This window comes from Rhinolophus ferrumequinum, chromosome 23 (genome assembly GCF_004115265.2).
Source record: "Rhinolophus ferrumequinum isolate MPI-CBG mRhiFer1 chromosome 23, mRhiFer1_v1.p, whole genome shotgun sequence".
In the NCBI taxonomy this organism is placed as follows: domain Eukaryota; kingdom Metazoa; phylum Chordata; class Mammalia; order Chiroptera; family Rhinolophidae; genus Rhinolophus; species Rhinolophus ferrumequinum.
In genome coordinates, this window is record NC_046306.1 from 22,369,899 (window position 1) to 22,382,390 (window position 12,492).

At 46.0% G+C, this 12,492-nt stretch overlaps 1 protein-coding gene across 3 annotated transcripts in view; it reads right to left on the reverse strand.

Moving 5' to 3' along the window:
• The window catches only part of POFUT1 (protein O-fucosyltransferase 1), a 28,272-nt gene that overhangs the window by 15,352 nt on the left and 428 nt on the right, over positions 1–12,492 (reverse strand). For all 3 annotated transcript variants that reach the window (XR_004421811.1, XR_004421810.1, XM_033094742.1), the window contains exons 2-4: positions 11,012–11,133; positions 6,615–6,797; positions 5,337–5,449 (exon numbers count right to left, since the gene is read on the reverse strand). Coding sequence is in view for 1 of the 3 variants with exons in the window: in XM_033094742.1 (XP_032950633.1) it covers positions 5,337–5,449; positions 6,615–6,797; positions 11,012–11,133 (418 nt within the window). In the remaining 2 variants the exon portion in view is untranslated. The remainder of the gene's footprint in view (positions 1–5,336; positions 5,450–6,614; positions 6,798–11,011; positions 11,134–12,492) is intronic.

Sequence of the window (12,492 nt, forward strand, 5' to 3'; positions counted from 1 at the left end):
AGGTGTAATCAATATTTTTAGAATGAATGAATGAATGAATGAATGAGTAGGATTCAGGGATCTCACCAGAAAGACCAAATCAGGTTGTCAGGCTTTAGAGGAAAAAGTGAATGTTAACTGAACACCTACGATGGGTCAGGCCCTCAGCTGAGTTTCTTTCAAAGGAAAGGGTTTCAAAGGAAAACGAGTTTGTGATCGCCCAGGGGGCTGGAACACTAGGATAAAACCAGGATCTGCACTCTCCTGACCTCTTGAAAAGAACCTGCTGCTGGCCCGTGATGAATGCGAGTTAGAAAGTCCATCCCCTCCACCTGGATCTGGATCAGTACCCAGCTGTCCCAGCAGAACGTCGGCTTCGACCTAACGAGCAGCAAGAAGCCAAGACTGAGAGGCTCATTTGCTCCCAGTGAGGGCGAGCACTGTTTGGAAAGCAAGTTTGAGTAGCTCCATCTGCCCCGACCGTTCACCTGAAGGAGGCTGTCTTTCCTGCTGCTATACGCAGTAAACCTTTGGGGTTCCCCACCACCACACCTACTCTACTGATATCCCCCAACCAGCTAGGCTTTCTCTATGCACAGCATCCACTTGTGTCCAGTATACATCTGTGGATGTACACCACGCTGAGTGCAGAAGATGTAGGGACACAAGTGAGGCAGAGCCTTGCTCTCACTGTCCCGGCTATGAAGAATGACCTTTTCCTCCAGCTGTTTGCATGGCTGGCTCCTTCTCATCCTGCAGGTCTTAGCCCTACCAATTATTTATCACCTGTTTATGCCCTCCCAGGGAGGCCACATACTCAAATACTTGTTACCTTCACGCTACAAGAATGGTTCAGCATGATGGTCCATAGCTTTTCAACAGTAAATATGCAACAAATGTCTGGAATTAAACCTCCACCAGGGCATTCACAGACTCAGAACCGACAGAGCTGAAAGGATTAGAAATCACTTAGTGGGAAAGAAATGTCTCTTTTCTTCTTCTCCTAGAACTTTCAGCTAGACACACAGCAGCCCAAAATAAAAGACATTTCTCAGTACTTCTTGTAGCTAGATATGGCCATGTGCTTAAGTACTGGCCAGTCAGCTGTAAGGAAGGCTACCTAAGAAGGTGAGGATGTGCCTTCTCATTCTGCCCCTTTTGTCCTTCCAGCTGCCTGGGGCAAGGATGTGACTGACAGCTGAAGCTTTGTCAGACATCTCAGTCCATGAGGTGACACCAAGAGTAAAAGCCAGCACTGGAATGGCTGAGCACACAGATGGGAGCCTGATTCCTGATGACACCATGAGCTGCCATCCAGCCAGGGTTGCATACTCCAGTACTTTTTTACTTAAGAAAACAGTAAACATCTGTCATTAACTTGAGTTACTTTTTTGTTGTTGTTATATGTAGCCTAAATGAAGCCTGAAACACCTAGACCGCTAGCCATCCAAACTTTTGGGTGACATGTAAGAGGGTTGAAGGCGGTACAGAAGAACTGAGCCCCTCCAAATTGCCCCCCACCATGGCACTGCAGGCATTTCTCAAGAACTCCAGGGAACAATTTGAAAAACACTGATCTTGCTCCCAGCTTCATTTTACAGATGGAGCACTGCGGCCAGAGAAGGGAAGCAATCTGCTGAGTCGCTCAGTGAGCCGGAGAAGGGCCTGACACTTTCCAATGCCATTCTCCCTATACCCATATCCTCGCCTCCAAAGGACAGTTTTCTACAGCAAGTGTCTGCTATTTTAGGAAATGGAGAAAACCCATACTCCCTAAAATGCACTCACAGGCTTCCTATCAGGTCGCTTCACCAGGGCCCATAAAGCTCTGTGGTCTGACCCTGTTCACTTCTCCAATCTCCTGTCCTACATGGCACATTAATTCTTCAAACCTCCTCCCACTGGGTGGCCTCTAAGCCGTCTCCCAATAGCGTCTGGCAGAAGTGACAGCGTCCAGGTTACCAGGCCCAGTCTTTATGGGGCAAGCAGGTCCTACCTCCTGTCCGTTGGAACACCCATTCCCTGCATGCACGCTCTCAGAACCCGGCTGTTGTGCTGTCAGAGTCCAAGCCCCAGGGAGAGGTCAACTCTATGTACGCCAGCCAACTGCCCCAGCTGCGTCAGCTTGACCTGCAGGCCACGAGTGAGCTCTCGGACATGAAGCCCCATCGAGCCTTCACATGGTGCGAGGCCCCGCCAGCAGCTGATGCAGCCTCAGGAGAGCACAGGAAGTGCCCCGCTAACCCAAGTGTCCGTCAGCAGATGAATGGACAAACAAAACGTGGTCTACACCTACAGTGGACTACTGCTCAGTCTTACAAGGATTATAAACACTTCATTTTAAGTTAGTATGTATAGGTATGCGTAAGTGGATAAAAACAGTCTGGCGGGTAGAAGTATATACATCAAAAGGCTAATAGTCTTGTATTGGAGGGATGGTGAGATTAGGATTACATTTCATTTCCTCTTTATTAAAAGAAAAACCAATCTCTCACCAAATCTGTGGTGGGTATTCTAAAGGGTATTCATTCTAAGAAATTAGATGTTTAACATGGATTGAAACTTACACAGTTGGGATTCCATAAAGAAAACAGAAAAACAAACAAGCAAACAAACAAACAAAAGAACCGCCTGGCTAAGCCTAGTCCACCCAGAGAACTCTGAGAAATAATAAATTATTGTTGAGCCACTAGCTTTTGGAGCGGTTTATTATGCCACAGGCGACGGGAACATCCTACCCTCTCCTCATGCCCCACACCAGCCACCCTGGCCCTTGGCCACACCAAGCTTGCTCCTGCCTCAGAGCCTCTGCTCTCCATCTCCTGCCATGAAGCACTACTTCTTCCTCCAGCTCTTTGCATGGCTGGCTCCTCATCCTTCAGGTCTGTAATGGACTGAATATTTGTGTCCCCCCCTTATATTCATATGTTGAAGCCCCAATCCCCAACATGATGGTATGAAGAGGTAGGGCCTTTAAGGTGGTTCGGTTTAGATGAGGTCATGAAGGTGGAGTCCTCATGATGGGATTAGTGCCTTTATAAGAGACTAGAGAGCTTGTTCTCTCGCCAAGTGTGAGGATACAGCAAGAAGGCAGCAGTACGTACAAGCCAAAAAGTCCTCATCAGAACCCAACTGTACTGGAACCCTGAACTTGGACTTCCCAGTCTCCAGAACTGTGAGAAATAAATGTCTGTTGTGTAAGCCACCCAGTCTGTGGTACCTTGTTAGAGCAGCCTGAGCTGACAAAGCTAAGGTTTTAGCTCTGCCAATCACAGATCACCTGTTTATGTCCTTCATCGCACTATTTCTTCTGGAACTATCTTATGTTAAAGTTTATTCACTGTCTCTGCCATTAGACTCAGCTCTATCAGGGCAAGGGCTTTATCTACCGTATTCTTGCCTGTATCCCCAGCGTCCAGACCAGTGCTTAAGATTCAGGAGGTGCTTCTTAAGTAAGTAAGGAAGGAAGGAAGGAAGGAAGAAAGGAAGGAAGGAAGGAAGCTGCCCAGGTGGTCCTAACTCTCTCAAACTGCCTCCAGGGACCACATCTTCCTTACTAGCCTTCCTTTTGCTAAAATTTGGCTGTAAGGCACAAGTTTCCCCAAGCTCTCATGCAATTCCTACAGCTCCGTGAACTCCAAAGACTATGGGGCAATGAACAAGTCTTTCAGCAACATTCCCCAACTGATGCATGCATAAAGTACTGTCCCTCCTCTTCCAACCAGAACCATTTGCTTTTCCTGGCTTTTGGATTACTTTTGGAGCTACTTGTAGAGCTGGTGTCCTTTTTTCTTTTTTTCTGGCATTTTGTGAATAGGGGCAAATCTCCATCCTTTGAGGGCAGGTCCAGGTCATTCAGAGCTGAATGGGGAGAATGAAGTAGGTGATTAAATTGGACTGCCTTATCTGGGATCAACAATGAAGAGGATTAGACTCCGCTATAACTGAGTGTCCTCAGTAGCTCATGAACTAGCTCCGAAGGCAACCCAAATAGGATCTGGCAGCTGTTAAAGGCAAAGCCATTTTCTCCACCCAGGCTGCCTGGGTTCAAATCCCAGACTGCCACTTCAAGCTGTGTGACCTTGGGCAAATGACTTCAGTCCTGTCTGCCTTAATCTCCTTACCTGTAAAGCACAGATGACAGTAATACCTGTCACAGACTTGTGGAAGGATTAAATGAGTTATTACCTTAGGAGACATAGGAGTAAAGACTTAGAATGGTATCTGGCACAGAGTAGGAAATAAATAAATATTAGTTCTTATTATATATTAAAGGCTTATATATAGACCTCAGCTGCCCACTCAACAACTGCATTACCTTGGGCAAATTATTTAACCTCACTGAGCTCAGTTTCCTCACCTGTCAAATGGAAACTGATAATACCCACTTCATGAAAGTTCTCAAAGGCTTAAAGAAAGCATGTAAATAATAATAGCAATAGCTAACACTGGTTGGCCCCCTACAATGTGCCGTGCACGTCATACACTAGGAGGCAGATACCACAGTGCTCCTTCCATTAAACCAAGGAGGAAACTCAGTCCAGACAGCTACAGCGGCTTGCTCTGGGTCACCTGAGAAAGAAGCAGGGCTGGGGCGGAGCTCCGTCCTGTCTAATTCTGAGCCTGTGCTCGTTTGTCTGGGTCTGTCTTTGGCCTACTAAATGCTGTGAGCATGCATGAATTCATAAACTCCTTAGAGCTCCTAACCCAAGTCTGACTTCTAAGCCCACGCTCTTTCTTGCCACACTATAGCATCAAGGGCAAGTGCACTATGTTAGTTATCATCATTATAACCAGACAGCAGCTAGCTGAAGGCTGAGGCTGGGTCTTCCCCATTTTTATATAGCACCTCAGGCCTCTGAGTACTATGTATCATACATGACAGACGCTCTATAAATATTTCATGGCCTGTGCCTATGCCCTGCTAACCTATTTTCTTAATAGAGCCTACTGGAGCACAACTAAAAAAAGCACATCCAATTATTATCAGGATGACATCATTTCTCAGTCTGTGCCTAAAGTTGTTCTTCTCTAGAAGCTGCTTCCAATTTTCACCTTGTGAAGACAAAGGTAACAGAGGAGTGATTCTCACGCCTAGAAGAGGAAATCGGGACTCATGTGATTGCACAACATTCTTTTTATGACATCCTTTATCGGCTGATAAGCTCTTCCTCAACCTCGTGGCTGGTCAATGTCCCACTGTGTCAGGTGTTCAGATGGGAACAGATCACACAGGATCCCAAGTTCAGCAGACAGAATGGCCGCACCTTTGGTCTCATGTATTAGGGTGTGGTAGAGGAGGAGAGGGCCAGGAAGGTGCCGCATGCCCATGCCCCTCCCCGAAGCCCTCCGAATACCTCTGGATCCACTGGTCTTTGTAGGAGGCGCTGAAGGAAATGCCTGCAAAAAGCTCCGATTTGTTGAAACTTACATGGAACTGATCCCAAAATGGGCCAAAGGGGTTTCCTTCCTGCAGAAAGAAGAGTGGTCAAAGGCTTACTGAGGGGGAGGGAAAGCCAACTGGGGATGGGGCCAAAGAATTATGGGTGGCGGAATCCTGGGCCATTTGATTTAGGCTGAAACACCCTCAGAGGATGGCCCACTAGGAATGTCACTTTGTAATTCTTGGGCTGGGGCCTGAGGAGGGCAGTTCCACATCTGGTCTAGTTTCTAGCAGATATTCACCACAGTGTCTGAAGGAGTCTTTCGTGCTCACAATGCCCATCCCACTGACCCTGCAGCATTGGTGTGAGTCTGGGGGAGAAGTGGACCTTGGATATGGGCCACTGGTTAAGAGCTCTGAAAGACTTTCAAGACAAGCTAATCCAATGCATCTTTTAAGATGGAAACCAGAGCCCAGACAGGGTTAGGCACTTGCCCAAGTTCACATAGCAAATGAGGGCAGTGTCGGGGCTATAAGCAGTCTCCTTTCTCAAATTTCATGGCTCCTCCAACTACTCTCCCGAGACTTCAGCATAAGCTGAAAAACAGAGAAGACTGTCTCAGTCCCAAAGTGTCAGAAATTTATAAATTTCTACTGATAAAATACAATAGCTTCTTTGTCTACCTGCTGTGAGGCTGGAAAGTATACAAGTCAGGAGAGTGGACAATAGAGTCCAATTACCTAGGGTTGAATCCCAGCTCCACCACTTGCTTGCTATATGACCTTGGGCAAAATATTGGACCTCTTTGTCATACTCAGTGTCCTGTCTCTAAAATGGGGATGTTAATAGTACTTTCCTCATGGAGCACTTTGAAGATTAAGTGGGTTAATATGTGTAAAGCTCTTAGCATGGTACCTGGCGTGTTGTAAGCACCATGTGAGCATTAGTTGTTATTACTGATGTGGCACTTTACAGTTTACAAGTACTCTTATACCTGGCCCTCATGACATTTTATGGGTGAGACAGAGCAGGGACTGGCGTCTTTATTTTGTAGGTAGATATAAAAGTTCAGAGCAAGCAAAGTCCTCTGCCCAAGGTGATACCACCGACAAATGCCAGAAATGGGACTTAAGTCTCCATATTTCTATTCTATGCCCTCTGATGCCTACCCCTCCCCCCCATATGTCTTCGTGCAGTGTCACAGAGGACATGGAACAGGCAAAAAGGGCCCACCAGTCCCACAGGACCCACCTTCATGGGGCACGTCTTTTTATCAGGGCTTCGCTGAGCTGCCACTTCAAAGCAGTATGCCACCCGCTTTTCAGGGGGCCAGTGGGTGGGTGCCAGCTTCTCCATGAAGTCCTCCAGGCTGATGACCCGATGGTAAGCCTGGAGGGGCTCCAGCTTGAAGTACTTCTGGTAGGACACATGGAGCTACAGGAAAAGGGAGTAATGGAGAGGCAGGGGTCACTCCTCAATATCCTAGTGGTTTTTCTGCAGACATTTGTTAAAACCATATACTCCAGGGGCGGCTGGATGGCTCAGTGGTTAGAGCCTGATGCTCATAACACCAAGGTCGCCAGTTCGATTCCCAGATGGGCCAGTGAGAGATAATGGCTTGAGCTTGGAGCTGAGCTGCCGGTGGGCAGCAAGTTCGTTCAGTGGTTAGAGTGAGGTGCTCAGAACATCAAGGTCGCCGGTTCGAGTCCCACATGGGCCAGTGAGCTGCGCCCTCCACAATGAGATTGAAAACAACAACTTGTCTTGGAGCTGAGCTGCGCCCTCCACAACTAGATTAAAAAACAATGACTTGACTTGGAGCTGATGGGTCCTGGAAAAACACACTGTTCCCCAATATAAAAAACAAAAAACAAAACCATATACTCCAAGACCCAGACAGCTCGGACTATATGCCAATGAAAAACTTTTGGCAAAAGATAACAAATTAGGACAGAGACAGACTAGGAAAAGATATCTGCAAGCTAAAGAACAAAGAGTAATATCTCCTGTGTTAAAAAATGCCTGCTGATCTATCAGAAAAAAGACAAATGATGCAAGAGAAAATACAGGAAAAGGATAGGAGTGAACCACTCGCGGCAAAGGAAACCCAAATAGCCAATACACCCAAAAGATATGCAACTTCACTAGTAATTAGGGAAAAGCAAATTACAATTATAAGACGTCACTTCTCATCCGTGAGACTAGCAAAATTTTAAAAGCTTAACTGTAATCGTTGGAAAGAATGTGGGAAAGGGGCATTTTTGTACTTGGCTGGAGTAGAAACGTACATTTGGAACAACCACTTTGGAATGTACTCTTACAGCATCTAATGGAATTTAAAATGCTCCTCCCACCACCTCTAGGTAATTGCACTAGAAAAGTTCTTGCACTTTGCACCAGGCGGGTACAAGGACGCTCAGTGCCACAATGACAGCACGGGAAAGAACTTAGAAGAAGTCACACCAAAGACACTAAATCCATGATAGTGGTTGCCTTTAGGGGTGAGGGGGAGGGATTAGGATTAGTCTCAGGAGCCAAGAGAGATCTGATCTTTTCACAGTTTTATCTGTAACACTGTAGCAATATTAACGATTATCACTTCTACTGATGGGTACGTGGATGGTGGTGACATTAATCTCCGTGTTTTCCTAGATTAAAAGGAATTCTTAGAACACCACGGAATAACATTTAGACATTACCTATAGGTCAGGGTTCTCAAGCATGTTCCACTAGTTCAGGTGGATAAAAGGTGCTGCAATAAAAAGACTCTGGAGAGTTAAACCAGCCTGGGAAATGCTGTGTTTCTTCACTATAAGAAAAAAAAAATGGTTTCTTCACTGTAAGACTTATCAGGGCCTTTAATATGCTAACATGCATTGTGAATCTCCAATTTTGGGGAGATGGGAAGATGAGAATATAACTTCCCAATGTGATTTAATCACTGCACACTTCTTGCATGAGCCACTGGTGTTCGAATGTACAGACGTTGGGAACAAAGTCTGTGGTCTGTACAGGCACTGTTAACTATTAGCAACAAGGTCCTGCTGAAAGATTTTAAAGAGAAATAATATGAGACTTGCTTTCCTTTTTGAAAGATCATTCTGGTGGCGGAGCAGAGAACGTACCGATGTAAGATTAGAGGGCGGAGAGGAATTACCAGGCTACTGCAATGGTCCTTTTTATTTGTTCAACTGTCTGTTCATTCAACACATATTTCTGAGCATCTCTCATAAGTCCAAGTGAAGATGGAGCAGCATAGACAGGCTAGAAAATGTCAAGAAAGGCAAAGTAGAGTGTAAAGGGAAGCATGCAGGATGACTTCTAGATTTCCAGGCGTGGTGGTATCCAGGTGAATGGAGGAGACATAAACTAAGGCTCGGAATACAGGAGGTGACACAGCTTTGAGGGCAAAGATGCCGAGTCCAGTTCTGGCTTGGTGAATTTGAGATATATGTGGGACATCCAAGTAGACTAGAGGGCCAAGGAGTTAGAAACACACGCCTGTGGTCCGAGGAGAGTCTGGGACACATATAAATTTGGGAGGTACATGGAGAAGAGTGACAACCACAAGAATCAACAGAAATTTATAGCAAAGCAAATAATGGCAATAATAGCAACTAATATATATTGAGTGTTGACTTATCGCCAGGTGTTGTACGTACTCATCACATTTCATGGACTATTCATCTAATTCTAAGAGTAGGAATATGGTACAACCATCTCCAGGTTACTTACGAAGAAACCCAAGCCAACAAAAACTAGATAACTCATCTAGAGGTCACAACTAATAAGCAAACAGAAAGAGGAGACACACCAACATTTAAACAGTGGGTGGAAAGAGCAGATCCCCCCACCTCCACCTCGTATAGCACAAAGTGGAAAATGCTGAGAAGTCAGGACTAAAGCAGGAACAGGCTACATCTTGGAAGACGGAGGAGTAGAGAAGTTCAGGAAGGAGAAAGGCTCATGCAGCCGGGTGCCACCAGGAGGTCAGCTGAGATAAAGACTGAGAAATGACCCCTGGATTGGTAATTCTGAGGTCCCTGGTGACCTCTGTGAAAACAGTCCCAGTGAGGAAGGGGAGCCCGACTGGGATGGGTTGAGTAACCTAAAGAAAGCAAGAAGTGGAGACTCCGAAAGACTCTCGGGTGAGAAGGCAAAGCAAGAGAAAGCAAGCCAAAAGGAGATGAATGGGCAATGTCTAAACTGTAATGGTGAGTGCAAAACAATCAGAACATCAATGGCTCCCAGTTCCTGAGGACTTCCTGGATCATAAGCATTTTACATTGATGAGCTCAGCTGTTTCTAAGAGAGAGGCACAAAACATTCAAGGCATGCCACAATCACTAAGTCATCATGGGAGGTAGCAACAATTATTACCAGCCCACTTTAAAGATGAGGAAACCGAGGCATAAAGAGGTCAAGGACCCTACCCAGGCTACACAGCTAGTAAGTGGCCAAGCCAGGCTAAGAGCTCAGGTACTCTGGCTTTTAACCTCTAACTGTTAAAAACCTCTCTAAATACAGGCAGGCGAAAGAAAAAATAAAACCTATGCAGACAAAAGACTTTGAGAATGAAATACAGTGTTTTGTATATACTAAATATAACCTTTTTTTTGTTTGTTTGTTTTTTTTGAAGTTTTATTTATTTATTTTTTATTTATTTTTAATTTATTGGGGTGACAATTGTTAGTAAAATTACATAGATTTCAGGTGTACAATTCTGTATCACATCATCTATAAATTACATTGTGTGTTCACCACCCAGAGTCAGTTCTCCTTCCATCACCATATATTTGATCCCCCTTACCCTCATCTCCTACCCCCCAACCCCCTTACCCTCTGGTAACCACTAAATTATGTTCCCCAGATTAATTTTCAAAACCCCGTGGCCATCTTGTGGTTACTGATTGTTTTCTAATCCCCTCACCTTTCCCCTTACCCCCACCCCCCCCCGCCCATCTATCAACCAACCTTTTGAAGTTTATTAAAAACTTTCAAAGTCAATTCATTAAATATGAATTCAGTTCCTACTGCCAGGCTCCTGCGGACACAGTGTGAACAAAGACAGGCACAAGACCAGTGGAAGACACAAAGAACGAGCAAGGAATTAGAGGATGCTAAGCATCACCATGCTAAGGCAGCCCCTTGATGCGCTGAGAGGCGGCACTGAAGCCAAACTTCCTGGGTGTGTGGCCTTGGACACCTTATTTAACTAACCTGGGCTTCAGTTTCTCTTTCAAAACTGATATTACCACCCATGACCCCTTGACCAATGGGATGCAGAGGGTGGGACCAATCAGGGCTGGAAATGGAGCTCTAGGTTCAGACGCAGGCTCTGGAATCAGACAGACATGGGCTTGAATTCCAACTCTACCACTTACAAGCTGTGTGACCTTCAGCAAATTACTTAACCTCTCTGAACCTGTTTCCTCGTAGGGATTGATGAGGGAGAAAAGAGCTGATCTTCATGCAGTTCTCAGAACAGTGCGTGGCAGACAGCAGGCAATGGATAAATGTTCCTCATTGTAATTCCAGGGAAGACAGTTCTGGATGGGAGTAGGGCGAGGTAAAGCCCAGAGAAGGGCTTGGGGTCAAACAGAGGTGAAGGATAGACAAGAGCCTGATACTCAGAGGGAGATACTCACATTGGTGAAGGGAGGCTTGTGATGCTGGTACTCAATCCAAGGGGGTACAGCCAGGGTGCGGTTCAACAGCTTTGCAAATGCCAGGGAGCCCAAGAAGTGATCAGCCTGGTTCCCAAAGCGCCCTAAATGGTATATCGTGGGAGAGGTGAGGCCTGGGGCATCAAGGGCATGGGAAATGCAGGGCTCATAATGGATGTGGAGCCAGGGGTGGAGAGGGCCAGGGGAGCTGGCAGCATGGGATCAGAGATCAAGTCTGGACTCCCACGACTGACAGTCAAAAGGCCCGTCAGGCCTTACCCTTTCTGCCTCAGCCACTCCAGGTTCCTTGCTGTTTACCAAACATGCTCTACACGTCTACTCTACACTTTCCCAACCCATGCCTTTGTTTCTGCTGTTCCCTCAGCCAGGAGTGCTCTTCCACCTCTACCTCCACTCCCCCGCACAAGAAAGGGCAGCTCCAATGCTTCATTCACTGGGATCCTTTCACCAATCCACTGCCACACTCAGTCCCTCTCCTCTGCCTCTCATATTGGATTTGAGTTAATGGTTCTTCACTTTTCTGAGAATGTCCTTTCCCACTTCTTGGCCTCTGTAATGGCTGTTTCCTCAGCCTGTGAATGCTTCAAGTGCAAGGACCCTGTCCAATTCTTTTTATTATAACTAGCATCCATTCATTCATTCCACAAATATTATCGAGAGGCCACAATGTGCCAGGCTCTCTGCTAGGTCCTGGAATACAGGAGTGAGCAAGAAAGAAAAGTTCTCTGCCCTCAAGCCATTCCCAGTCCAGCTAAGGAGACATGAATCATGCAAATATATAGTGATGAATGTTGATAATTTCAAGAAAGAAATGAAGAAAAGTTTGGCGAGGGAAAACAATAAGGAGGTCAGTGAAGTCCTTTCTGGTGACATTTAAGCTGTGACCTGATGATGGGAAAGAGTTAGTCTGGCAGAAGTGAACAGGAGGGTGTTCCAGGCAGAGGGCATAGCACAGGCAGTAACAGCACAGGCTCCAGAACCTGAGTATGTGTGAGGAACAGAAAGGGGATAAGTGTGGCTGCCGCTGGAGGACCTGGTGAGGGAGAAGGGAATGGTGGAGATGGGCAGAGGGCCAAGTCATCACAGTAAGGAGTCTGGAGGATTTTAAGAAGGTATGACCTCCGCAGTGATGATTCACCATACCGTTTAAATTGCATCCCTCAACTGGCCCTTAGATTCTCCCCTACTTTTCTCTATTTTATTCTCCCGTAGCATTCATCCTCTTCTAAGATACTATGTAATCGCTTATTTTTTGTTTATCTTTTAATATCTGCCTTCCTCAACTAAAATAAAGGCTCCACAAGGGAGTTTTCTCTTATCAATGCCATATCCCCAGAGCAGAGAATAGGGCTGGGCACAGAGTAAGCGCCCTATAAATATTTGTTGAATGAATGACAATCACCCAGAGCCAGCGTTGAATCAGTGACATCAAGTCCTACCCC